This window comes from Boleophthalmus pectinirostris, unplaced genomic scaffold (assembly GCF_026225935.1).
Source record: "Boleophthalmus pectinirostris isolate CB_2022bp ecotype Guang Dong unplaced genomic scaffold, ASM2622593v1 HiC_scaffold_11, whole genome shotgun sequence".
NCBI lineage: Eukaryota > Metazoa > Chordata > Actinopteri > Gobiiformes > Gobiidae > Boleophthalmus > Boleophthalmus pectinirostris.
This window is the reverse complement of record NW_026570994.1, coordinates 4,814,949-4,842,702: the sequence shown is the minus strand read 5'-3', so window position 1 is coordinate 4,842,702 and position 27,754 is coordinate 4,814,949. Positions and strand designations below refer to the sequence as shown.

The 27,754-nt window shown below is 39.0% G+C and overlaps 2 protein-coding genes across 2 annotated transcripts; both read left to right on the top strand.

Moving 5' to 3' along the window:
- Positions 1-1,669: 1,669 nt before the first annotated feature.
- On the top strand, positions 1,670-9,607 carry mylz3 (myosin, light polypeptide 3, skeletal muscle). The gene is given in 7 exon segments (XM_020936599.2): positions 1,670-1,806; positions 2,252-2,309; positions 6,126-6,208; positions 6,210-6,270; positions 7,472-7,642; positions 7,740-7,817; positions 9,118-9,607. Coding segments are annotated over 7 exon segments (483 nt in total). The 5' UTR covers positions 1,670-1,803; the 3' UTR covers positions 9,147-9,607.
- A 1,054-nt stretch (positions 9,608-10,661) lies between these two features.
- acadl (acyl-CoA dehydrogenase long chain) lies at positions 10,662-24,364 on the top strand. Its single transcript, XM_020936586.2, has 12 exons — positions 10,662-10,770; positions 11,702-11,793; positions 13,264-13,443; positions 15,640-15,777; positions 16,961-17,125; positions 17,204-17,270; positions 19,590-19,754; positions 21,229-21,330; positions 23,379-23,492; positions 23,584-23,711; positions 23,945-24,031; positions 24,119-24,364. Exons 2-12 carry the CDS (start codon positions 11,705-11,707, stop codon positions 24,210-24,212), a joined length of 1,329 nt encoding a protein of 442 aa, XP_020792245.1. The 5' UTR covers positions 10,662-10,770; positions 11,702-11,704; the 3' UTR covers positions 24,213-24,364.
- The last annotated feature ends 3,390 nt before the right edge of the window (positions 24,365-27,754 follow it).

Below are 27,754 nucleotides of genomic sequence, written 5' to 3'. Positions count from 1 at the left end.
CTGCGCAAAGTCACTCCCCCTTCAGAGCGTTATCACAAAACAATCAGCGTGCATCTCACTCATAAAACTACTGCACATCACATCAGGTTTGTCAAGTTGTTGAGTACAGTTTTGTGTCATGTTTTTGTATGGTTCTGGAGAACTCTCGTGCGGGAGCATGTGGGATGTGAGCTGTCAGGAGGGTTAGAATAGACTCTGGGAGAGATTGCTAGATTACTGAAACATGCATGGATGACATCAATACTTCTTCAGACATGTTTTTGATGAGGGAAAAAACATTATAACATGGTAGACACGTCCAAAAATTCGATTTAGCATAATATGCCTCCTTTAATCCTGTTCTAATGAAGATAACTGTGAGTACTCAATTGTTTTTAAATTTTTTATTTATGTATTTCTTTTGGGCAAGTAAGCCATTTACATCTTTTAATTATCTTAAAATACAATAGAACAGACATGTCAAACCTCGATATAATTATATTTGACCCGCGAGATCATATCAAATCTGTATTAGAGCTGCCCACCGGCTACAGATCAACTATAGAGACTATATATTATTTATTTAAAATGTTATTATTTTATATTCTGCTTGTTCTGGATTCAGTGTTTAAGCAAAACTATTATAAACATTTATTTTAATAAGAAAAAGTTTAACATTACATATGTTGAAAGAAGAGAAAACATGCAGATGTTGTTGAAATTTTTCAATAAATATTTAGTTTGGCCCACGAATTAGTCCCAGTTTTTAATTTCGGCCTCTGTGAATTTGAGTTTGACACCCCTGCAGTAGAACCTCTGCGTTTTTAAAATCCATTCACTTTCTTCAGACCTAATCATTTTTACACCTGCAGCCACATCTGCCCTGGAGCAGACTGACCAAAGTGAACGCGGACCGCCGATCTGCGCCGTCGTCCCCTCCCGCCCCCGGCACTCGCTCGCCCGCCGCCGTCATACACAGGCAAAGTGGGTGAAGTGCCTTGCCAAAGGACACCCGCACACTGAGGCGAGAAACAGTGTAAATGAGGCTAAAAATAGTAGCTGTTAGCCCTCAAGTCAAGTCAGCTGCATGTTCAAGACAAGCGCTTAAATGACGAGGATTAAGAGTTCTGTGAAAGTGTGCGGACTTCCTGGATTTCCACCTTGTGACATCACGCTGTGGAACCAATCAATTTTAGCAGTTTAGACAGAAACAGCCATAAATTTGCAGGATTACTCAAAGAAGCAATGATAAAACAAAACTTAAGACTTATATTTTTACGAGGGAACTTAACACGTGCAACATTTTAGCATGACTTAAAATTTTTGAGTCAGCACAACACGTCCGCTTTAATGTCTAATATTTTGTGTACTTTTGGTGCCGTCATTTCACCATAAGAGGAACAGCGTCTCCGTGGTTAAAAATACCAGCTTGTAAATGACCTCTATTGCTTTAGCGTCTTTCTCGAGCTACGTTTACGCTCGCACAATCCGTACCCCCCGATTATCTCACTTTCAAAAATCCAAATTTGGTTGACGTGGCGATTTTAACATAAGAACCAGCGAGCGTCTTGACACATATTTCGCGTAATCTATTTTTAGAGCCATCCCCTTGTGAAGCTCCTCCAGGCCGGGCTCCGCTTTCCGTTTGCCCTAAGAAAGTTAAAGATGCGGGAGCACGTCACCCGATCCGGCCCCTCCGAGAGGGTGACGTCACAGGGGCCGGTTAAATAAGAGGGGCCCCCGAACCATGGCCCAGGACCATTCTGTCTTGGGACTCCAGCCTCACCGTCTCCCTTCTTTCCGCTCGTCCAGCAACCCTCCGCAATGGTGTGTAATGCGTGTCGGATTATGTCAATTGGGAATTATCATTTTTGGCATTTTTTGTCAAACTGAGGGATTTGCCTTGTGCCTGTGGATGTTATTTTGTTTGTTTATTTGTTTTTGTGTATAAAATGTCGTGTTGAAATTCAGAAATTGTGTTAGAAAAAAAAATTAAGAAATATTAGTGTGTAGTTAAAACTTGCAGTTATTGTTAGTGGTTTGAAAATCTTAAGTAAAAAATAAAAATAAAAAGTTCTATTTGTTATATGCATTATAATTTGCATGTATTACAACACTAGTATCACCAGACTTTAAAAAAAAAATATTTGCAATCATTTTCGCAGTTTTATCAGCCATTTTACATGATTCACTTTTATTTTTTGTGTAGAATTTGTGAATTTGCCTATTTTGATTGTGAAAATTTCATTCATGTGTTTGTGCTTGTTTATAGGCCGACGCACCCCCCGCCGAAGCTGCCGCTGCTGACTTCTCAGCTGACCAGATTGAAGGTGAGAAAAAGCAAAAACCCCAAAATTTAAACAAAATATGTGCATTTTTTTATGTATATATACAACACTGACCTTTGCCCTTTACCCCAAATCATTCCACAATTGTTATAATAAATCTAAAAAAAAACTTAAAATCTCCCAAAATTCATCTGCGTTGTTAAGTCCCATGTTACCATACATGTCCCCCCCATGTCGAGGACGCCGTGTTCTCCTCGTGTCATGCTGGCGTGTCCAGTTGTCGCGGAAGGATTTAAGAAATGTCTATTCTGAGCGCGCTTCGCCCTGCCCCGTCTTCCTCCGCCTCACAGTGGCCCTTCCACACGCGAGGTGCTAATCCTGGGGCCAAGGTCTAAGACGGGCCCCTATCCCGTTACAAAAAGCTCCCCGGCGTTCTGCGCAGGAGGAGAGGAGGGCGTCCATGCTGAATCTTGAGACATTAACCTGCAGATATAAATAGTGTAATAGTATTTATAGTAATGTTATGTACAGTAATAGTAAAAGTACTGTGGTGAAATAATATGTAACAGTAGTAGTAACAGTCTCCATGCACTACTCTGAGATATTCGCGTTTTGAACAGAATTTTCTTAATAATTTGCTTTAAAAAAATTCCCATGAACCGATTTTGTCCCTTTTAATAAAATGTATAAATTTTGAAAAATAAAAATAATAAATAATTATAAATAATTAAATACATTTGTAAATAAGTGTTGTAAACAATTTTTGCCATTTTGGAGTACAAATTTATTCCAGCTAGATGCACTAACAACCTTAAAGTTAAAAGTAAACAGCTTATTATAATATGTCTTTTTTTATTCTAATAAAATTGTATGTATTTTAATTATAATTTTTGACAATTTGACATATATATGTTTTTTTTGTTTTTTTTTCATGGACATCACTGTAGATCAACTTATTTTTATCTCATTTCTCACCGGAGCCCTCAAATTTGAACTTGAAATCTTGAAACTTGAAATTCTGCCTGGAACCTTGCAATGTCTCCCCAACTCCTCGTCTAAAAAAAGCCATTTGCTGATTGGCCGAGATTTTAACTGCCCACTTGCCGTGCCAGGCTCATATGTGCTCGGATGCCAGTCATGCGGGGGGTGTATGTTACGGGCAGTCAGCATTCTTTGGGTCGACCAGGAGCTGGTGCCTGTATATGGCGCAGGATCGGGTTCGGAGCAGGTCCTTAAATATGGAGGGGGGAGGGGGGTGGTAAAGGGGAAGGGGGAGAGGGGGAGAGGGGTGGGAAAGGTCACCGGAGCATCAATCCATCAAAGTGTTGAAAGTACAGCAGCGGGTAGAGGGGCTAAAAATGTACTCAGGTTCAAGTACAACAACAATAATTCTATCAAAGTACACGTAAAAAAAGTAGTGACCACAATATTACTGAAGTAGGTGTTAAAAAAAAAAAAAAAAGTTTGTGAAATTGCAATGTTGATTTATACCATAATAGGGTGGACAGAGAAGCTAAAAAGTTACTCAAATGAATGTACTGTCATTATAATTCTATCAAAGTATACCTAAAACATAGGAAGTGCAATATTACTCAATTAAGTGTTAAAAAAAATGTCATGAAATGAAATTTCAACTTCTATTTACAGCATGGTGGGTGGGTGGAGAAGCTGAAAAGTTACTAAAGTAAAAGTATTATTACTAGAATTCTATCAAAGTATACGTAAAAAATTTGTGACCGCAATATTACTTAAGTACTGCAAAGTGTTTAAAAAAAATGAAATTTGAACTTTGATTTACAGCATAAAAGGGTGGGTAGAGAAGCTGAATCTTAGAAGTGCTGCTGTCAAAATTCTCTTAAAGGATATGTAAAAAGTAGTGACCCGAATAATCCTTTAGTAAGTGTAAAAAAAAGTACTGTTACTGTAATTCTATCAAAGTATACCAAAACGTTACTAAAGTAAAAGTACTGTCTATTAAAGTATACTGTAAAAAGTTGTGTATATTACTGAAGTAGGTGTAAAAACAACTGTGGTAGTGGTGGGTAGAGAAACTAAAAAGTTACTAAAGTAAAAGTACTGTTATTAAAATTCTATTAAAGGATACGTAAAAAGTAGTGACCTGAATAATCTTAAAGTAAGTGTAAAAACAAAAGTTAATAGTGTCATAGTGGTGGGTCAAGAAGCTAACATTGTACTCTAGTAAAAGTACTGTTGCTACAATCCTATCAAAGTATAACTCAAGTAAGTGTTAAAATAAAAGTTTTTAAAAATTGAAATTTAAACTTCTACTTATTGCATGATAGGGTGGGCAGAGAAGCTCAAACTTACTAAAGTAAAAGTACAGTTACTATAATTCTATTCTATTCTAGTATACCTAAAACGTAGTAACTGCAATATAACTCAAATAAGTGTACTCATGATACACTTACATTAAAAATACTCTGTATTAAAGTACTCTGGTTAAAGTATAACAACAATCATTCTATCAAAGTACACGTAAAACACGTAAATGTTAAAAAAAGTTAGTGAAATTTCAACTTCTATTTATGGTGTGATGGGTTGGGTAGAGAAGCTAAAAAGTTACTAAAGTGAAAGTACTGCTATTACAGTTCCATCAAAGTACACGTAAAAAGTAGTGACCGTAATATTAGTAGGTTAGTAAGTTTAAAAAAAAAGTTTGTGAAATTTCAACTTTTAAAATGTACTAACGTAAAAGTGCTGTTACTAGAATTCTATCAACGTACACAAAAAAGTAGAGTCTGCAATAAATTTTGCACAAAGTTACTCAAGTAAATGTAACTAAGTAAAATGAAGTAACTTTAGCTTGTGTTTTTTGAGGAGCATTTGTCAGTTGTTGTTTGGACAATGAGACGCGCACATGGCCGAGCTAAATCTGAAGTGTTATGGAAACTCCAGAGCTTTACTGATCTGGTTTCATGTAAAGGGTTTAGCACATATTATCATTTTATCCACTTGTACTCACATGTGGAACAACTAAGCCTGGAAATCTACTTCTACTACTAATACTACTGCTACTTCTACTAATACTACTGCTACTTGGAGGTTTAAAAACTTGATTTGAGGAGACAAAGTCAAATTAGTTTTTAAATTGTCTAGTATCAAAGTCATATACCTCTTTAAAAAATGTCTCAAAAGTCACTGTAAAAGTACAGTTCTAAAGTATATCCTCTCCAGTACTACTACTACTACTACTACTGCTTCTACTAATACTGCTACTGCTACTGCTGATACTACTAACTAAAACTACTACTACTTGCTACTAGATGTGGCCACCAAATATACAAATGTATTTCAAATTGTTTGCTCAAATTTGTTCACATTCCTCTTTAAAATATCTTTAAAAAGTCATTACTACTACTACTACTACTACTACTACTACTACTACTACTACTACTACTACTACTACTACTACTACTACTACTACTACTACTTCTACTTCTACTTCTGCTGCTGCTGCTTATAGTACTACCACTTCTACTAGCGCTAATGCTCTTTCTCCTCCTCCTCCTCCTCCTACTACTACTACCACTACTACTACTACTACTGCTGCTGCTGCTGCTAATACTACTAGTTCTTCTTGTACTACCATTAATACTCTGCCCCCTCCTCCTCCTCCTCCTACTACTACTACTACAACTACTACTTGTCTATAGAAGTAATCTAGTTCAGTTAAAGTTTACTAATTACGTTTTCAAAATGTACTTGAAAATTGGATTCTGGTCTTTTGTAGTACATTCAGGTTTCACTTGATTGTATTTTGGCTGGCATAAGGGCAAACAAAGGTCGCTCACGTGTAAACCTAATGTGTTTTTAATGTTTCTTGTGTGTTGTGTGCAGACTTCAAGGAGGCTTTCGGTCTCTTTGACAGAATCGGTGATAGCCAGGTGGCCTACAACCAGGTGGCCGACATCATGCGCGCTCTTGGGACAGAACCCCACCAACAAAGCCGTCACAGAGATCCTGGGCAACCCCACCGCCGACGGTACGCTCCACCACACTCCACCACACTCCAACACGCTCCAACACGCTCCACCACACTCCAACATGCTCCAACACGCTCCACCAAGCTCCACCAAGCTCCACCAACCTTCAACATACTCCACCAGACTATGATTCCAATCAGATCATTTTTATGTAACAGCTCTAGTTTGACACAGAAAGTGAACAGACTCAACATTTTACCAAAAAAAAGTGTAGAAATGTCTTATAACCTGCTCTACCTACCTATATTTTTTGTTGTATATTCTATTTTCAAGTTTTAGTTCTAGTTTTAGTAAAATTTTTGTCAACAAACACAAACACATTACACTACTCATGTTCACTTTGGTTTTGTTTTCTTACTAGACAGAATGATCTGTATTTCCAGGCTCCGTTCACAGGGTCAGGGTGGTCCGGTTATAGTCCTGGTTTAGTGCTGGTTTAGTCCTGTTACAGTCATGATTTAGTTCAGGGTTTAGTCCTTGTTTAGTCCTGTTTTAGTCCAGGGTTTAGTCCTTGTTTAGTCCTGTTTTAGTTTAGAGTTTAGTCCTTGTTTAGTCCTGGTTTGATCCAGGGTTTAGTCCTAGTTTAGTCCTGTTTTAGTTCAGGGTTTAGTCCTAGTTGAGTCCTAGTTTAGTCCTGGTTTACTCCTGGTTTAGTTCTGGTTTAGTTCTGGTTTAGTTCTGTTTTAATTCAGGGTTTAGTCCTAGTTTAGTCCTGGTTTAGTTCAGGGTTTAGGCTTGTTTTGGTTCAGGGTTTAGTCCTAAATGAGTCCTGGTTTTGTCCTGGTTTAGTCTTGTTTTAGTTCAAGGTTTAGTCCTAGTTTAGTTCTGGTTTAGTTCAGGGTTTAGTCCTAGTCTAGTCCTGGTTTAGACCTAATTTTGTCTTAGTTTAGTCCTGGTTTAGACCTGGTCCAGTCCAATTATGAGGTAGCGTGTTTGTGCTTAACCTTAATTTTAGCCATCAAAGTTTACTTTCTATTTTTTATTTTAATTTACTTTGAGTCAGCTAAAATAACATCACCTTGAGGAAAACCATAAAAAATATATAGCCAGAAATCTGAACACTAGTTAAAACACCCTTAAATCAACTATTCTCACGTTATCTTGTACTCCATGTTACTCCTGTGTGCATTTCTGTCTGTCTTTGTATGAAATCGCCGTGACGATAACGTTGGCGTGGTTGTTTTTTTTTTTTTTTGTCAGACATGGCCAACAAGAGGCTGAACTTCGAGACCTTCCTGCCCATGCTCAAGAAGGTGGACTCTCTGCCCAAGGGAACCGTGGACGACTACGTTGAGGGTCTCCGCGTCTTCGACAAGGAGGGCAACGGCACCGTCATGGGCGCTGAGCTGCGTATCGTGCTGTCCACCCTGGGTAAGTCTGCGCAGAGGAGGGGGACAGTGTAGGGAGCTTCACGTGGGATCTGTTAGAAACGCTGAGTGCTGACTGTGTGCTGTGCTGCCCCCTACAGGAGAGAAGATGTCCGAGCCAGAGATCGACGCCCTCATGCAGGGACAGGAGGACGAGAACGGCAGTGTGCACTATGAGGGTAAGTCTTCATCACATTTTCACAGGAAAGATTCAGGGGTCTCCAACCAGTAGCTCGCCAAGGGATTTCTGAATTACACATATCGTCCTGAATAACTCAAATTTGATGAATTAAATGCCTATTATTATTTTAATTCTATAATTTTGGTGCCTGACTTTGTGCACTCATAAACAAATATTGGTTCATGTTTTATGTAATTGTACGTCATCCAAGTCTTGCTATGGCTCTTACTTTATTTCTTTTGACCGCTAAAATTAGTAGCTCTCTGGAAGTTTAATTTTGTAAAGGAAGCTCACCCGAGGAAAAAGGTTTAGACAATAGTACACAGTATATAGTCATACTTTTTTCTACACTATATTTTTAAAACTTTATTCACTTTTCACATTTGAACGATTCATTTGCAGTTTACTGTATTCATTTCTTTTGTGCATATTGCCAAAACAAACTATTCCAACTATGCAGTGACTATTCTCATATTTATTTTTATTCTCCTAAACAAGAGTGTTTTTATTTTTTAACCACAGCATAATGGGCTAATATTTAATATTTGTTAACTGTCATCTTAAAAAGCTTTTAACCATTTTATAACATTGTTCCCTCGTCTAAAGCATACCATATATTTTGGCCTATAAGGTACACCGATTATCAGTAATGTTGAATTCTCTCGTCTGTTTTCGTTGGTTAGGTTAGGTTGCTTTATTCGTACCTGTAGGTTTTTTCATTTGTTTTGCAGATTTGAGAGACAGGTCCCACATTTCACATTTCATTCATCCATATTATGTTCAAAAAACACGTATAAAAACACAATTATACAATTCATACATTAGACACACCGGATTATAAAGCACACTGACGATTTTTGAGAAAATTAAAGGAGTTTTGAGGAGAGTTGTATTTTTCTTCATTCATACTTATTTATGAATCAGTCTGCTCCTTCAAAACACCATAACTGTTATTTATTTTTTTCTAAAACATGAAATACCAGAGTAAAGATATTTAAAAGTGATTCAGTGATCAGTTCCAGTAATACAAAAATTGCATCATATTTGTGTAAAATATTTATATCTTTAGGTTTTCCTTTTTATTATTATTTTTTATTATTTTTTGTTTTAGATTGTTTTAAATGTATTTTTGTTGTTATTTTACTGTAAATTTAGCTAATTTTGTGTGTTTTTTAATAGTTTTTTGTTTGTTTTGTTTTTGTGTATGTCTTTCTCAGTTTTATCCTTATATCTTAGACATTAATACACATGACCAGTAAAACAAATTTGACGTATTTTCTCTTGTCTCCCCTCCACAGCTTTCGTCAAGCACATCATGTCTGTGTAAGAGGCCACAGCTGGACGTGCTGCAGCGCCCCCTAGTGTGAGGACATCCACACTGTCTAAAGACCAACCCGGAAAGATAAGGACTATGTGCGCTGGCGGGATGTTGAAGCTAACCCTTTCCTTTGTATATTGTTTTCCTTCTCCGGTCGTACCCCCTCCTCTCCGCCCACTGTAGCCCACCTCGCTGCCTCTCCCCCCCGGGCACGCCGTCTCCATCCACTCGTCATGGGGTGAGGAACGGGGGAGGAGGGGTGACCACTCATCAAGTGGGGGTAGATCCCTCCCTCCCACCGCCACTCCAACCAGTCGCTCACCACTGGCCCAGCAGAGCCCAAGGTGCTGGGGACCGGCTGTGGAGAGAGCGCCCGCAAACACCCACAAACCCACCAACCACCAAACGTTGTATTTATATTCATTCTGTTCATGTCAGAATAAACTTTTCCAACGTACATCCCACCTGGACTGGTTTTTCACTTCTTTTAGTTTGATCTGAAATATTTTACAACAGATTTGGAGTTGTGTTTTGTTTCATTCACACATTCTTTCAAAAACAAAACACTCAGTTCCACCTTGTGATGTCATGTGGTAATACAGTAAGTTCTCAAATGTGCTTTAAAACACTATGCGCCTTCACTAGAACCATTTGGACAGATTCAGCCCTGAAATTTCCAGTTTCTACCAAGGTAAAACGTAGATGTTAAATCGAAAACGTCTTGCTCAAATGAGTATCTAGTTTAATAGATTAATGGCTGATGTTTAGTAGTATTTTAGCAGTCTTCTATGCAGCAGTACACTTCACCATGTCCCACCACTTTATGTAACAACTTACTTAACTTTTAATTCTTACTTTTACATTAGTTTGTGTCTAAACAGTGTCCAGTTTTGTCTCAGTTAAATGAAGAAGTGTCGAGTAGTCAAAAAAAAGTAATGTTACTTCGAAATAAACTCTAGGCTTATAGAAGTAGTAAGACGTTAAGTTATGTTTTCTTATTTGCTATTTGTAATAAAAAGAACAAAAGGTAAACACGTACAGGAAGCTTAAAGTGGAAAAAAAGATACAAAGATTAAGTTTTTTAAGTAAGAGTAAGGATTATAAATGTTCCCTTAATATGAGCTGTCCCTTTACAAATAAATAACTAAATAAAAATAAGTAGTAGGAGTAAAAAAAATATAATTTGGTTGTTCATTAGCATAGACTACTTGAAAAATTATGTAATTAAAAGGACAAAACATGAAAGAAAGCACAAAATTGCATATCTTCACAAAAACAAAAAAAATTAGACAAACTAAAAGCATATGTTAATAAGCTTGAATATTTTTTGTTATTATAGTCAATACAAAGCTTTTGTCCCGATCAAACATTGTTAAAATGGTTGATTCATTATTATCAATGAATGACTCATTATGGTCACTCAGTTATTATTTTTCTACTTAAAAATATACATGTGCAATACAACTCTTGGTCATTAGAGGGCGACAGTGAGCAGTCCCTTCCTTTATAAAAGCCTGGCGCGAAAGCCGAAGAAGCGCTGACAAAAACACTGCCAGATCTGTGTCTACTTCTCCAACTTTCTCCTATTTTTCTTCAATATAAACCATCTAACCACTGTTTTACTTCTTGGAGGGTAAGTTTAACCCATTGCCATTCGGATAATTCATTTTAGAGAAATATTTTTCGTAAATCGTCTGAACTTTATCTGCAGAAACTGGAGAGCTGCCCAAAATGTTATAACAAAGCTAACTAACCAATCAGCTGTCAGCTTAATACACCTCTGAGCCAATCAGTGAGCAGAATGAGGCAAGGTCCCGCCTCCGTAACCTTTGCTCTAATAAACTACTTTTATCAGTGTAATTTAAAATAAAGTTAAAACGGTCTTGTTATGCCAGCCACAGTTAGCATGTTTAGCCAGTGCTTTGCGTACCTAAAAGTGTTTTCAGCCGTTCGAGGTGGATAGAATTGCAGAAGTAGTGCGCACGTAGTTTAAGGGTACTATTACTTGAGTAAAAATATGATTCAAGTATAGAGTGACCAGCCGTCCCTATTTACGGAGGAGCCCTGTGTCCACTGTCCCAGCAGATTTGTCTCAGTTTTATACAAGAAATGTCCCTGGTGTCTCTATTTTGGACCAATTTGATCCCTGCCAACAGTAAAGAGAGGCATATATTGTCATTAGTTTAGGTAAAATACAGAAAAGCTGCTTAAAAATTACCAAAACACAAAGAAAATGTGACTATACTGACTCACATGGGCTAAGTGCATAACAGTTTTCCTTAATTACCCACTCCTTTCACAGTTTTATTATTACTAACCATTCCAAATTGAGAGTGTCCCAGTTTTTGATTTAGAAAATTTGGACACCCTATTAATGTAGGACTAAAATATTCTACCCAGAACAGTTCAATTTCTTTAAAAAAGTTACTCAACTCTTGTACTGTAAATGTAACTTAGTAGGCCTACATATAACTAAGTACTATCCACCTCTGATTAGGAGTTAAGTTTAAAGTGTTTATTTGCATATTTTATTTAGTAATTTTGATGTTTTGTGTTTTTTGCAGAAAATGCTCGCTCACAGATTCGCAAAGGCGTGTTTATCTGGCCTCAGGAATGTCACAGTTCAAACCAGGATATTCCCAGCCGTGTCTGTGAGGTAAACATTCCTTATCTTATCAATGAATAACTTATACATGAAGGGATAAATCGTCTATTAAAATAATTGGCTGTAACTGTTTTATAACAGGAATGACTTGTCCATCTTGTCCAATGTTTTGTTAATAAGAATAAAGAATAAATCTGCATTACATTGTTATAAGTAAAAGCTCCATTTTGAAATTTTTAAGTTCAGTTTTAAAGGTCCTGTATTACACGGTTTACTATGTTATAATGTTTATTTGTTATTTTCAATGGAGTTTTCTTTTGTTTTATTCATATGTTTAACCCATAAATCCTGAATATTTAGACTGAGTTCTTTTTTTTTCTTTCTTTCTTTCTTTTTTTAATTGATGTAAAACACAGTTAATACAGTGAAATAACTTAAAAAACAAAGCAAGACAATGGCAAAAACCCTAACACAACTGCCATACGTGTAAACTTAAGTTGAGGCAGATTGGCTGAGTTTTTCTCTCAACCAGAAAATACTCCACCTTGTGATGTCATGTTGTAATATAGGAAGTTCTTCACTGTGTTTTTAAACTCTATACTCTTTCACTAGAATCAGTGGGATAATATCACCCCTGGATTTTTTTTTTCAGTATTGATACTTGCTTAAATGAGCATCTAGTTTTGATACTAGTTTTAGTATTCATTATTGTCTGATTTTCAACTGTTTTGAAAATCGATCTCTAAATATGAGGTAATCAGCCACAGTAACAATTCAAATATCAGATATCTCCACCGCCTGAAAAGAATCCATGATACAGTGTGTAATACAGGAAGTGCTCCACTGTGTCCATACACCTTGTCCATACACCTTCATGAGATTCATTTGGATCATTTCAGTCTTATGTTGCAGATCTTCAGGCACAGAAACGATTTAGGTTGTCTTTTCCACAAGGAGATATTATTATGAAGCCACAAAAAAGTTAAAGCGGCTACAACAACCCCCCGCTCTCATCCCGTGCCTTGCTGCGGTTAAAACACTCCAGTCAAGTTCAAGGCACATGTACAAAAACCAGTGCGGGGCGTTCAAATGCACCTTGTAAAAACAACAATGTTCAGAATTTAAGACAATAATGACACAAAAACAAAAGGGGGTATCAGTGAACCTCAAAATAATTAATGTTCACATTAATTCACAACGATCATGTATAACTGTGAATTAAATAATCAGATCTCTCACACTTAGAATTGCCAATCTCTTCTAAACAAAAACTAAAATGTAGCTGTTCACTTGAAAATGACCACTTCATGACATCACAAGGTGGAACAGAGCATTTTGAGCTTTGGAGTTGATAATAAAGGGTTACTCAAACATATGAGAATGAAACAAAACACAACTCCAGGTCTGTTTCTAATGAGGTAACAACCTTCTTAAATCTCCTTTTGAGTTCATTTTGGGTAATATACTGTAGGACCTGTAAATCTCAAATGACTTGTCCGAATCATATTTTTTGATCTTTAGATGTCAGCACAATCGGGCCGAAGACTCCTCCTCCCCTCCCCCCTCGTCCCGGTTGGAAAACGGTTCGGCTAAGACCCTCCTGGACATTGGGACTCGCCGCATCTTTAACGAAGACCACGACCTGTTCAGACAAAATGTCAGACGCTTCTTCGCCGAGGAGGTGGTCCCACATCACAGCAAGTACGAACGCTCACCAGATTAATACTGTTTACTTGGGATGTAACAATATTCAAATCTTTCGGTACGATATTATCACGATATGCATCTCACGGTACGATATTTATTACGATATTTTGGAGAGGCTGATATAAATGTAGATAGGACATTGCATTTATTTGTATTTGTCAAATAACTCGTGTGTGCAAATGAGACTAGCTTTGGGCCTTGTTAACACTATGGTTGCTAGGTAAAAAAAACTAGAATTGCCTCTATGTACACCTATTTCATACCAGCTACCCATTTCCACCCAGGTGAAATTATAAACTTAATAGGGAAATAAGGAAAACTGCAGGTCATAGTATGTTTTTCAGGTTATCTTTGAGCATAGAAACACCTGAACTGAACTGTACTGAAGTAAATGTATGTTTAATGCCATACTACGGAACATGGGCAATAGCCTTTTTGAATGAAACATCTGTCTCAATACATGCATCAAGAATTTTGGACTTCCGGTCATCACGCAATGCATACTGGGAAAGATTCTCCGAAAAAGTGAGCATCAAACCTCCATGTTTGTTTTCCAGTGGGATGCATCTATTGACAAAGTCGATCTTTTCTAGTCTTGTGAACCATATCGCTTTTGTTTCTGTTTCTGATATTGTCTTATTTTACTTTTGGGATTCAGACATCGTAACTGTGCAATTGTTGGATGTCCTAACAGGCTTCGGAAGTTTGCGAACTCCATAACTGCAAAAGTGAATCAGATGTGTGTGACTGCAAACCTCCGTTCAAACTGTTTCTCTTCTCACCGCAATTGAAAAATAGTGAAAGGTAAAGGAGATGGGCAGGATTGATCCACAGAAAGGACCAAAAAGTTAACGTTTGGCTGCCTAAATCATCCCGAGTTTGTAGTTGTATGTGGAGCAACAACAAGGCAAAATCCTGTTTGTTAATGGAGAGGTTGTTACGACCCAACTTGTTTGGGGTGAGGGAAGAAACAAAAATAAAACCAAGATGTAAAATGGAATAAATTAAGTAATGTTTAATTAACAGGAATGTAAAGGTAAATTAACAAAACACTAAAAATACACAGAAAACAACCTAAACTAAGAAATAGAACAACAGAATAAACAGAGTTTTGTGCCAGAAAAGGGGTCACACAGGCTTACACAAAAACGAGTGGTAAAACTTAGGGACACACACTAAGCTAAAACACAAGTTCCCCAAATTAAACCACATAAACCCACAAACAGAATCGAATGACCAAATCAAAAAAGGCACTAAACTAAACTAAACTACACACACAAACACAAAACAAAATGGCAGACTGGCCACCAAGGCCAGCAGCCCCGAACAGGTGCTGGCAATCTCCTTAAATAGGGGGAGGTGGCTGCAGGTGAGGTGGGCGTCGACTTGCCCCACCAATCACAGACCAGGACTCCTGCAGCAGGAATTAGGAGAACTTCGCAAAAATCACACAGCAAATTAAACCTAAGGCCTGGGGCCGTAACAGAGGTGCAGAAGACAAACAGGCTGAGCTGCACTCTCTTGTTCTTGTGGTTTTACACTAATATCACGTCTTGGTCTCTTTGCAGTGGAAGGTGTTTCTTGGTGAACAGCTGGTGCCTTTTGCTTCGGCGTTGACTTTTTAAATTCATAACCAAGGTTGAGTGAGGGATCAGGGTTTTGCTTTGTTGTCGCTCCACATACAAAATGTTCGCTGCAAACCCGGGATGATTTCTTAGGCAGTCAGAGGTTTCCTTTTTGGTTCTTCCTGTGGATCAATCCTGCCCATCACCTTCACCTTTCACTATTTTTCAATTCTGTTGGGAAGAGAAATGGTTTGAACAGATCTGATTCGCTTTGTATTTATGGAGTTTGCAAACTTCCGAAGCCCATTTCTTGAGCTGTTTTCTGCTGTTGACATCCAACAGCCGCAGAATTACAATGTCCGAATTCCAAAACTAAAATGACAATATGAGAACCAGAAACAAAAGCGATATGGTTCAAAAGACTTGAAAAGATCGGCATCCCACTGGGAAATCAAACATGGCGGTTTCGTGCTCACTTTTTCGGAGAATCCTTCCCAGTTCGAAATTCGTGATGCATGTATTGTGTTTTCATTCCATCCATTATTAGCAATAGCATATTGTCCATCCCTTATTTTTTTATGATTATTGTTGCCAGATAATCATGTAATGTTTGTTTTTGTTCCAGGTGGGAGAAGGATGGTCAGGTGAGCAGAGAGTTGTGGGAGAAAGCCGGAGAGCAAGGCCTGCTGGGACTGCTCATACCCGAAGAACACGGCGGTATCGGAGGAGACGTCTACTACGCGGATATCATGTGGGAAGAACAGTAAGTTGAGTAAGAATTCAATAAATAAATAAAACAAATTGGCTTTTACACAGAATAAGACCCCATGGAGACAAAGGCAGGGCATCTGACGCACAGGGACATGGAAAAAGTGGTGCAGAGTTTGAGACAAAGAACTGTGTTGCATCCAATCTCTCCTCAGAAGCTGATATTCTTTCGTAATATGTAGGTTCATTTTGTGATCAAAAGAACGGTCTGTCCCCTCGCCATGAGAGCGCAAGGGAGCGAGAATGGAAGGGGCGGGGTTTAGACGCACAGTGCTGGAGAAACGCCGGCGATTGCGTCCATGGAAGTATGATAAGATCTCATTAAGACCCGGGATTGTATCTGATCAGATGAGCAAAGATTACCACCAAAACTAAGATAAGGGTCACACTCAAAGTTGTCAACTGATAGGTCAAAATCCCACACATTTTGGCATAATTTAGAAAGTCCTCCCAGATGTTTTTACGGGTCCCTAAAGGAAGACATGTCCGGGGAAATGAGACGTTTTGTCACTTTATTCTAGAAAAATACAATGAATCCCGTTCAGCTGATGGCTTCTAAACAATTATTTAATATCTAATGTAGGGCTGGGTATCATTAAGAAGTTGCTGATACGATACATACCTCGATACATAGGCCATGATACGATACATATCTCGGTACAGTGAGCTTTGGTGCGATATATTTCAAATCGATTCAGTACGGTTCAGTAAAAAATAAAAGCTAAGTCATGGCTGTGATACTATGGCCCGGTTACATGTACATGGGTATTTATAAAAACTGAGACATTTCCCTTCGTTTGATTTCATCTTTTACACACAAATGACAAATTCACCTTTTGAAAACAAATCATTCTAAAAACTCGGGCTAGAGTGGAGATTCTGGAAAACTACGGGTTGGCGTTTGCATGTAAAGTGAGATAAACGGAGTTTTAGGAGCCGATGCACCAAAAGTGGGACCAGTGTTTCCCTTTTGCTCTGATGATGATGGAGCATTAGAGCAGCAGCCGCATTTCTTCTCCTACACCTGTAACTTTATAAATGCAAGCTAGATATGTGTAATGCCATACTGTAATATTTCTAGCAAAGCTGGAACATCTCTAGGCAGACGAGCAGGTGGCGAACCCTCTGCTAGAAAAGCTCCACAGCCCATCTTTAACTTCCTAACATCTCTTTACTAGGATGTACTCCAACTGCACTGGGCCAGGCTTCAGTTTACACTCAGACATCGTGATGCCGTACATCTCCAAATACGGATCGAAAGAGCAGATCCAGCGCTATATCCCCGAGATGACGGCCGGGAGGTGCATCGCCGCCATCGCCATGACAGAGCCGGGCGCGGGCAGGTCTGTGGAGTGGAGAGACTGTAGAAAGATGGAGGGAGAGCATGTTTAGGGATAAATCAAATGTGCTTTGTGTTGTAGTGATTTACAAGGAGTCCGGACCAACGCCAGGAAAGACGGGAGTGACTGGATCCTAAATGGAAACAAGGTATGGTCATGTCAACACAAAATTCAGATAGTAATCAATAGTAAAACTAATGTCGAAACTAGATACTCATTGGAACAGTTATTGATACTAAAAAAAAAGTCACATTCACAGGACAGAAATGAACCTTTCTTGAAGATGAAATGATTTAATGTTGAAAATAACATACAGTACAGTTGTCTAAATAAATTGTGTTTTTTATTCTCATTGTCATATTCAAAAGAATACTGAGTTCTGAGTCTTTCCTTTAAAATTGACATGGAGTTTGAAAGACTAATCAATACTAACATCTACATTTGAAATTCATTACCAAATAGTTGCACAAAAAATATTTTGTAACAGATTTGGTTTAAGAATAATTGTCTTTTTTTAGTAATTGAGTACATTTGTAGTACTTTTATTGGGTCACTGATGAGACAAGTATTTTGCTGTAGTAAATGGGCAAGTTAGTTAAATTTCCTATATTAAACAAAATGGAGCTTAAAGCCATGTTATAATAAAGTTGGGTTAGTTTTTCTATAGGTTAACTTTTCAAAAACAGACGTGGAGTGATGTTTTGTTTCTTTCACACATGCTTGAGTAAATCTTTATTAGTCTGTCTGCATCTCCAAAACTCAAAATGCTCTGTTCCACCTTGTGATGTCATGAAGTAGCAATTCCAGGGCTGAACTTATCCAAATGATTCTAGTGAAGTTGAGGGTTAGCCTGATTCTTCAGCCGGTTTCACTTCCTAGAAACCTTCTGACCTCGCAGCATTAGGATTCATTTGCTCGACGGTAGGCGGGTACTTTTTTATTTAACCAATTGCTGCTGGTTCTGACGTATGGAATGCATCCTGTAGGAAGAAGGACAATAATGTCTTTCCCCTTGATAAAATTCACCAAACATTCTCTTTGTTCTCTTTGTTAAATCCTCGATCTCGGAAATCGTTGCCAACACAGAATGTCTGTCTTCGTCTGCATCCATCTCGACATTTTGTTTACTGTTGTGTTGTACCACAAAAGGGACCCAGACAGGAGCTTGAGTTTGACGTCATGGCTTCACAGCTCACAGCTGATCGGCCGGTGTGTGGTCTACAACTTCTGGGGTTTTTGTAAACCATCTTGTGTATTCTGATTCCTGACCTAGTCGCTCGAGAGAAATGAAATTGAGCAGAGGCACTAGGTGGCGCCAGCCTGACTAGGTCAGGGTTCCCATGGTCATGGAAATCCTGGAGAAGCCATGGAAATTGAAAATGTCATTTTCCAGGCCTGGAAAAGTCATGGAATTTTAGTGTCTCTTTCATGCAACTGCAGCATTCAGTTAAGTTTTCATTAGGCTGTTCTGATTATTTCTGAACATCTGCACCTTTTGTTTAAAAGAGGCGACGATAAATGCACTGACAGGATTTTGAATGTTAAAACTATAATCCCAAACCATAAGGTGAGTGGAAAGAGTTAATATTTCATATTTAGCCCTAGAAGTATGTGAAATTCTACACATGTAAGGTGCTCTAAAGCAGTTCTTCCCAAACATTTTTTTGTGGGGACCCATATTTTAAAAGTCACAAACCTTCATGACCCAAGTCAATATTTACAGCATTATTCATGAATCACAAAATAAAAGTGGATATGACCATTATTGAACATTAATGAGGATATTTTATGTTGAGTGATCGTGTCTCTGAACAATTAGTATTAAACAATGTATAAGTTTTAAACAATGAAAAACAGTCATTGAAGCAGCAATAAAAGGATCCATAAGTCGCCTGTGGAACATTTCTTTTACTTTTCAACATTCAATTGAACCAGCAATATTGGAACAAAATGGTCAGTAAAATAAAGATTAGAAATTATACAAAACATGTCTTAACATTTCTTATGAGATAGTTAGGCCTGTTTGTGTTTTTGTAGTGTATTCTAGTCTGGGTGCAGGAGGAGAGCGCAGCAGCAGATCAGGTGCAGCATTCAGTCAGTTTCTGTGATTTGTCTTCATTTTTGTGAGCACAGAAAATCTCAATTCACACATTTATGAAGTGGTGAAAGGAATAAGCATTGAAGAACTGTACATGCAGATTGTGTCAGGGTGACCCCCCCCCCCCAAAAAAAATCTCTTGCAAACTACCTGAGGGTCGTAACCCAGTCTTTGGGAAACAATGCTGTAAAGTCATGGAAAATTCACTTAAGTCATGAAAAAGTCATGGAAAAGTTGAAAAGGAACCCTGGAAGGTGGAGGAAACAACCTTTATAACATAGAAAGAAAATAGTGTAATATGGGCTCTGTGTTGCTCACTCCAGTCACAGTAATGAATGAATGAATCTGAATTGAACTCTTGTACCTCAGGTGTTCATCACAAACGGTTGGATGGCGAACCTGGTGGTGGTGGTGGCGGTGACGAATCGCGAGGCCAAGTCCCCCGCCCACGGCATCAGTCTGTTCCTGGTGGAGGACGGCACCAAGGGCTTCAACAAGGGACGCAAGCTGGAGAAGATCGGTCTGAAGGCACAGGTACAGCTCTGCGCCAGCTTTACTCTGACATCTGCACAGGCGGTGGAGTTTTGTTTCGCCATGGAGACAAGAGGGTAGTACCAGGATAAGTTACAGGTCTGATCTGTGGAGAGACGAGCCCATTCAGAGTAATTAATGCTAAAACATGCTTTGAAAATCATAATAACACTTGAATAAATGCAAGATACAAAATCAACTATACCTAGTGTAATGTGGAATATTCCAGGCAAAGCAGCAACATCTCCATGGAGACAAGCAGGACCAGCAGAAAAGTTACACTGTGCGTCTTTAACTGAAAATGTTCATCTGAAGGAACAAATATTACTGTTTTATAATATTATCAAATCTGTGTGATTGGAAGTGACTTATTTTTTACAGATTATGTTAAATTCAAAATAACAAATAAATCTGAAATGAAATTTTGGCCCAGGTAAACCATTATACCTTATGTATGTTAAAATCTAAAAGCTAAGAGGTGGGTAGAGCAGCCAGAAGTTGTACTCAAGTACCGTATTTTTTGGACTGTAAGTTACTCCAGAGTATAAGTCGCACCAGCCAAAAAATGCGTCATGAAGAAAAATCATGAGTTGCACTGGACTATAAGTCGCACTTTTTTGGGGAAATTTATTTTATAAAATCAGAGACCAGGAACTGACATTTCCTGTTGAAAGTCAAGTACTAGTAAAAACAATAGACGAGAGAACAACAGACTGTTAACGTCACATATGAACAGTTCTTCAGATAAACTATAACATAAACAACAGAACAGAACAAGTTTACTAAACTCTCCATCTCACTCCAAATCACTAAATCCATTCAATTCTTCATCCTCGGTGTCACTTCTGAGCAACTCGGCCTCGACCTCTGGAGGTAAACAGAGCGTCGCTTCCTCTTCTGTGTCGCTGTCGTCAGACTCAGCATCGGTTTCAGTTAGAATTATTCGGGTCTTTCTGAATCCCAACAGGATGGTTTCAGTGTCACTGAAGTCCAGACTTTGTCCATCCATCCACTGACTTCAGGAAAGTTTCATGGTGCATCCTCCCGGTGTCACAAGTTTCTCGCTCACTCCAAACTTTCTTTCTGCTGCTGATTTCTGATTTCACTACTTGCAGCAGGACAGCGAGTCTTTCTGCAGGAGATATGAGCAGTAGAGTCTGAAGTGGTACATGGTCCATGTGCAGGAGTAATAGGAGCAGCAGATACTGACACACAAGCCTAGACCGCCTTCTCGTGGCTGCCGGGGTGCAAATTTTAATGTACAAATCGTAGGACCACCCAAACCATGAAAAAAAGTGCGACTTATAGCCCGAAAAATACAGTAATTACTGTTACACTGTACAGTGCATTACTCAAGTTGAGGTAAACGTATGCAGTCCAAAAAGGAATTTCTGTAGGAAGTTACCAGTAAATGTAAATAGTACTCATCACCTCTGATCTGAAACGTGCATTTTGAAATGTTGTCTTTGTTCTGTAGGACACTGCGGAACTGTTCTTTGAGGATGTGCGTCTGCCCGCTGACGCTCTCCTGGGACAGGTCAACAAGGGCTTCTTCTACCTGATGAACGAGCTGCCCCAGGTGAGGAGGACACTTCACTAAGAGCTCTCACTGCACATCCTTCTAAACCGACACTGTGACGTACAGGGCCTGGAATCAATGGATAAAAACGCCTCATGATATTTTTAGGTTGTGTGTGACAGGTGCTTATGTTTGTCTGTTTAAGTTTAGTGGTTGAGTAGCAGTAGAGTAAAACCAGACAGTATTCAGTACTTTTCTGCCCTGACTGTGGTGGCAAGACTGAGGCGCTGTGGAGAAAGTCTGTTTTTAGTTCAGGCAGCGGTATAAAAGAATGAGAACTTCGCACATCAATTACTTGAGACGGGTGCGCTGGAGGAGAGGGAGCTGCCCAAGAACAGAGAAAAATCCCACACACCGTCTTACTTGTAAATTAGAGATTAGGCCTAGAGGAGGAAGGCCTAGTGTGGAAATGTTGCACGGTTTGTCCTTATAAATCTCACAATTTGTAAGTAACACAGTGTGCGGGATTTTAATTTAAGTTCAGGCAGTGTTAAAAGCAGTAGCCAGTGCTTTATCTGAAGTGCTTGATTAGGTTAGGTCTTTTTATTCGTACCTGTAGGTAAATTTGTTTTGCAGATTTGAGAGGCTGGTCCCACATTTCACAGTTCATTATGTACAATAAACATGTAAAAACACACAAAATAAAGTGTTATAGTGCTTCACTGCAGAATGGCTTTTTTCCATAAACAATTAATCAAATTTATCAATTACGTTTGGCTAAGATCACAATAAATATTAAATATATAAAAAAACACACGATTTTTTTCCAAGACAACTTACTAAAACTGATAGACAAATAGATTACAATTTATTCATAAGTACGATAGCTGCTGGAACAAAGCTCCTTTTTAAAACGATTCGTTCTAGATCTTGGGACTAAAAGCCTCTGACCAGAGGAAAGCAGCTGAAACTGAGTTTAGTGGATGTTGCATGTCTTTTAGAATCCTCTGGAACATCCCCTGTGACCATCTTGAGTACAGAGAGTCCAGGCAGTTCTGAGGACAGACTATCACCTCACTCGCCCATTTAACCAACTGAGTCAGGGAGTTCTTGTTTTTAGCAGAGATGCTCCAAAACCATGAGACCAGTGAAAAAGTTCAAACCGAATCCATAAACATTTTCTAGAACAGTGTCATCATGGTTCTATCTGCATGGTTTTAGAACGACTTCCTCAGACAATGAAGACGCCGTCATTTTAGTCAAAAAAATACACAGAAACAAAACACTCAGGTCCAGGTTATCAGCAGCATTAAAAAAATACAATAAATAGTTTAAAATATTGAATGTCAAATGCAGTCTTTAAAAACGTCTCCCACCCACCCCCATTTTCTAAAGTTCAGGACAATAATCATTCAGGGTTGACACAGTGCTACACTTTGGGACAGTATGATGGAAGCTCTCTTGAAGTACTTTGGCGTGAACGTGAGTAAGTATCTCCAGAGAGTTCACGGACACATTTTGCTCACTCGCCAAAGCAGCTTATCTGGACCTGCAGCTTTCCGAGGGTTCACCTGCTGCAGCGCTGTCCTCACATCTGATGTTGCTACACTAAGATCACTAGATGTCACTTGTGAGTCTGGAAGTCTGGTGTTTAGGGCTTCAAACGCATAAAAGTTGCTGAAGGCATCAGGGAGAGAAGGGTCCCCTGGGCTCTCTGTCTCCTTCTTTTTATAGTGTGTTATTTCGCTGATGCCTGCCCACATTCTCTGAGGGTCACTGGTGGAGAGATGACTCTGAATCTTTAGAGCGTGGTTCTTATACGCTCTCGTTACACCAGCATCTCATTTTCACACACCTCAGCATTTAGCCGTGGTTTATGGTTGGGATGTATGGGGATTGTTTTTGAATAACACAGTAACATCCTCTACACTGATGTACTGATGTACCCAGTAGTGGCTGGCTCTTTTAATGTCCTGTGTAAAAGTATAAGGTGCCTTCAGAGCTTTGTGTCAGATCAACATAACCTGTTAATGATGTAGAATTCTCTGTTAGTGATGTGTGTTTATGGCACAGTTGTTAATGATGTGCTCTTGTGTGTGTTTGTGTAGGAGCGTCTGGTGATCGCGGGCATGGCTTTAGCCAGTGCAGAGTTCATGTTTGAGGAGACCAGGAGCTACGTGATGCAGAGGAAAGCTTTTGGCAAAACTATCTCCCATCTACAGGTGCGATTTTAGGCTTATCCAAGTTGGATGTTGTAGATCCCACGTATTCCCCATGTGCTCCTCATGTGTGTGTGTTTGTGTGTGTCCTCAGACTGTGCAGCACAAACTGGCCGAGTTGAAGACAGACATCTGTGTGGGCAGAGCTTTCGTAGACAGTTGTCTGCAGCTGCACGCAGAGGGACGCCTGGACGCTCCCATGGCCTCTATGGCCAAGTACTGGTGAGCAACACACTTGGATTATGCAGGGATCAGGGGGATTTGACTTTTTCACATCGTGCCAGTTGGACGAGCCCATGTGATGCCTTTTGTCCAAAAATGGACGTTCACACCAGAGAATCAAACTTATAATTTATTGGCAAATAACAGAAAAAGTCATCATTGTTAGTACACAAACAATTAAGTTTAAAATTTCAACTTTAATTTTCATCATCCTGTAATTATTCTTTCTTTAGGGCGTCTGACCTCCAGAACAAAGTGGCTACCCAGTGTTTACAACTCCACGGAGGCTGGGGTTACATGTGGGAATACCCTATTGCCAAGTGAGTACTATCCAAATCTGTTTCAAAACCAACAACCACCAAATGTTTACCAACATTTCTAACATTCTCTTTTTTTTTTTTCCATAGAACTTTTGTGGACTCCAGAGTACAGCCCATCTACGGAGGCACCAACGAGATCATGAAAGAGCTCATAGCTCGCAGTATTGTCAATCCTAAATAAGTACTTTTGAATGTACGTGCACTTTTGTGTTCGACTGAAAATACTGTGCCTCGTTTGTACATTTTATTGCTTTTGCACAGAGTATAAATTTGATGTGAATTTTGATAACTTATACTATATTGCCATGGTTGTATCATAATCTACTAAATCGCTCTAAATTTGTGAACTTCAGAAAATCTAAAACCGCATTAAATCTTTGCAGTATGTTGCTATGAATAGACTTTATTTTTCTATTTACTTTAACTTTAAATTGAAATAAAAACGGATGGGAATAGTTAGTTGTACTGTGGTGTTGTGGTCACTAGGTGGCAGTAGTTGTAGGGAGCATTACACAGGCAGGTTACAGACAGTGACATGACTCATGAGGCGGTGTTTTTATAATCTCTAATATTTATCAATTATTTTAATATAAGTTTAATATCATTTAAAAATCAGGGTATTTTAAAGAATTGTGGAACACTCTCTTTTTCTCTGCCTGCCTTCTTTCATCTCTTCTTTTCCCCTTCTCTCCTCATCATTCTTTCTCTCTCCCCATGTCTCCCCTTGTTTCTTTCCTTGTCTCTCCATCCCTCAACCTATCCTCTCCTCTCTCTCGTTCCCTTTCCCCCTCTCTCTTATCTTCTCTTATTCTCTCTCCTCTCCTTCTCCCTCTCTTCTCTCTCTCTTTTCCTTCCCCTTTCTGCCTTTCTCTCGCCTCCCACTCTCCGCTCTCGCATCTCTCCTCTTTTTCTCTCTGCTCTCTCCTTCTCCCTCTCCTTTCCTTCCCCTCTCCCCCTCTCTTTTGCTTCCCACTCTCTCTCTCCTTTCTCTCCCTCCCTCTTCTCTCTCCTCTTTCCATCTCTCCCTCTCCCCTCTTTCTCTTCTCCTCTCCCTTCTCCCTCCTTCCCTTCCCCGCTCTCTCTTATCTCTCCTCTTTCTCTCCGTCCCTCTTGTCTCTCTTCTCTCTCTCCTCATTCCCTCTCTTTCTCCTCTCTTCCCTCTCTTCATCTCCATCCTTTCCCTCCCTCTCTCCCCCTCAGGCTCTCTTTCTCACTTTTCTCTCTCCCCTTTCCCTCTCCTCTCTTCCCTCTCTCCTCCCTCTCCTCTCCATCACTCCCCTCCCTCTGTTTTTCACTCTCCTCTCTCCCCCTCCCTCTTTCTCGTCTCAGTCCTCCCTCTCCCTTCATCTCCACCTCTCCCCTCTCCTCTCCTCTCTCCTCTCCCTCTTTCCCTCTCCAGTCTTTCTCTCTCTCCTCTCTCTCTCTGAGCTCCATCTTTTGCTCAGCAACAGCCACACCCCTCAGTTGTGGTGTGACTGCAGAGGGAAGCACTTCCTCTCAGCCCGAGTCCGAGTCCAGCACAGATCCTCCACCTCTAATACCACTGTCTTCTCTCTCACACTCCTCTTTTATACTCTTTCTATTCTTACTTTCACTGGCATTTGATCTTTTAATAATGAACATGAAATAGGTTTTATGTAGTGACTGATGCAATGTTTGGAAGACTCCCGTTTTGGTTATAAGAACATTTATTTTAGGGACATAATTGTGCATCCTAAATATTAGAGTGGCCTTAAAAACTTAACACAGCCCACGAAACACAGCCGAGTCTATCAGCCAGTTTAATTGTTGGGATTTGTAATAATGTAGAGCAGAGGAGGGACTTGAGTCAGACTTGAGTCACTATTTTTATGACTTGAGACTTGACTTGATAAAATGGATTAAAACTTGGTACGTGACTTGGGCATTAGGCCTGTGACTTGAAAAAAAAAAAAGTTTTTAGAAAATACTTTACAGTTGATAAATGTGGTGCTTAATTTTACAGAAACAAAATGAAACATGTCCCTCCCACTTCTGTTTACTTTGGATAGAACTGAGGTACTGTGATGTATGTATCCTGAAATGTACTACAGTAATACACAGTACAATACGGTATATACCAGGCATGTCCAAACTATGGCCCGTGGGCCAAACGTGGCCCTCGGACAAATTGTTCTTGGCCCTCAGTCTTCCAGATGAATTGGCCCAAATTGCCTTGCATCAATTAAAAATGAACTTTTCACTGCAATTTTATTTTATTTTTTAAATCTACCATGATAAAGTGAATATTTCATATGTTGTGTGTGGTTTTAAGCATGAATAAAGACTGATGGCTCATTCTAACGGGTTAATCATGCACATATTTCAGTTATTCACTGTACTGAGCATCAGGCTACAGCTCTTGATCAGCCCACTGCTTCATCTGTGTTTACATATGTGGCCTTTGATGAAAAGTCTGGACACCCCTGGTATATGCAGTAATATAGAGTACAATACAGTAAAACAGAACTAGACAAAATGATCCTTCATGGCAAAATAACAATTATTTAGCACTTTTAAATCTAAATTCCTTCTGTCCTGACCGTAATGTTTCACACTAAGATCTTGGCACATTTAAAAAGGAAATATTTGCATTTCTTACATAAACATAAATACTGACATATAAATAGACCATGACTTTTTAAGTACAATAGAGTAAAAAAATATATAAAAAAATCATATAACTTTCAAAAATCTAAGCTATATTTGGTATTTTGGTTTAAAAGACTTGAAATGACTTGAAGCTCAAAGCAGACAACTTGGACTTGACTTGGACTTATGGGCCAATGACTAGAGACTCGACTTGGACTTGCCTGTATTTGACTTGGGACTTGACTCAGAACAACGACTTTGTCCCACCTCTGTAATATTTTTTTTTTGTTATTAGGTCTATGGCAATTTTAAAGGAGGTATAATATGTTTTTTTTTCTCCTGTGCAGTGGTTGGAAAGAGTACTGAAAATCAAAATTCAAGTAAAAGTAAAATATTATTTACAAGTAACTTTTAAATGCAAATTTAGAAACATTTTAGATCACAGTTTAATACAAAACTTGAGCAATCAAAAAGTATAAAACTAAATTTCTAAAGTTTTAAACCATAATTTGCATCGTCTCTAAGCTCTGGCCATTATGATTTAAAACTAATTACAATTACTGCTGGATAGGCCTTGTATATTTTACAGTTTGTTCTTTGTAAGCCGCAAAAGTGATCAAACTTACCCTTACGTGACTTTGTTGAATGAATAGACGATGTAGAAGTGGGCGGGGATAGGGGGTAGATGAAAACACATGTCTAGAGCAGTGAAGCCTCAAATGCAGGAAAATACAGGATTGAAGCAAGTAAAAATCCAAGTTTGACTAAGCAAATGATGAGGGAACACCGTTACAACAGCTCATGTAATTTGCATAATACGTCTCCTTTAAGACAAAACCAATTCATGCTCTTTCCGGCTAATATTTTATTTAATTCAAATTTTTCACCGAAATTACAACCAACAATCTGCACTTGACTTCATCCAAACCACGTGTCTTGCCTGTTTCTCATTTACAACCCTCGCGCACTTATGCACTTTAGCACTTCTACGGAATCCCCTTGCGCCTTTCTCCTCCACTCGCGCACTTACGGTATTTGGGCGGGCTCTCCCTCTCCCTCCGCGGCGCTCTCGTCCCCTGCTCCCCGGCTCATCTCACTCCTCACCGGGACTCC

Excerpts from the sequence above, each read along its gene's own strand:
- acadl (XM_020936586.2), top strand. The coding sequence starts at position 11,705 with ATGCTCGCTCACAGATTCGCAAAGGCGTGTTTATCTGGCCTCAGGAAT. Across the intron at positions 17,126-17,203 it reads ACAGAGCCGGGCGCGGGCAG|TGATTTACAAGGAGTCCGGA; the intron begins GTCTGTGGAGTG and ends TTTGTGTTGTAG. Across the intron at positions 21,331-23,378 it reads TGATGAACGAGCTGCCCCAG|GAGCGTCTGGTGATCGCGGG; the intron begins GTGAGGAGGACA and ends GTGTTTGTGTAG.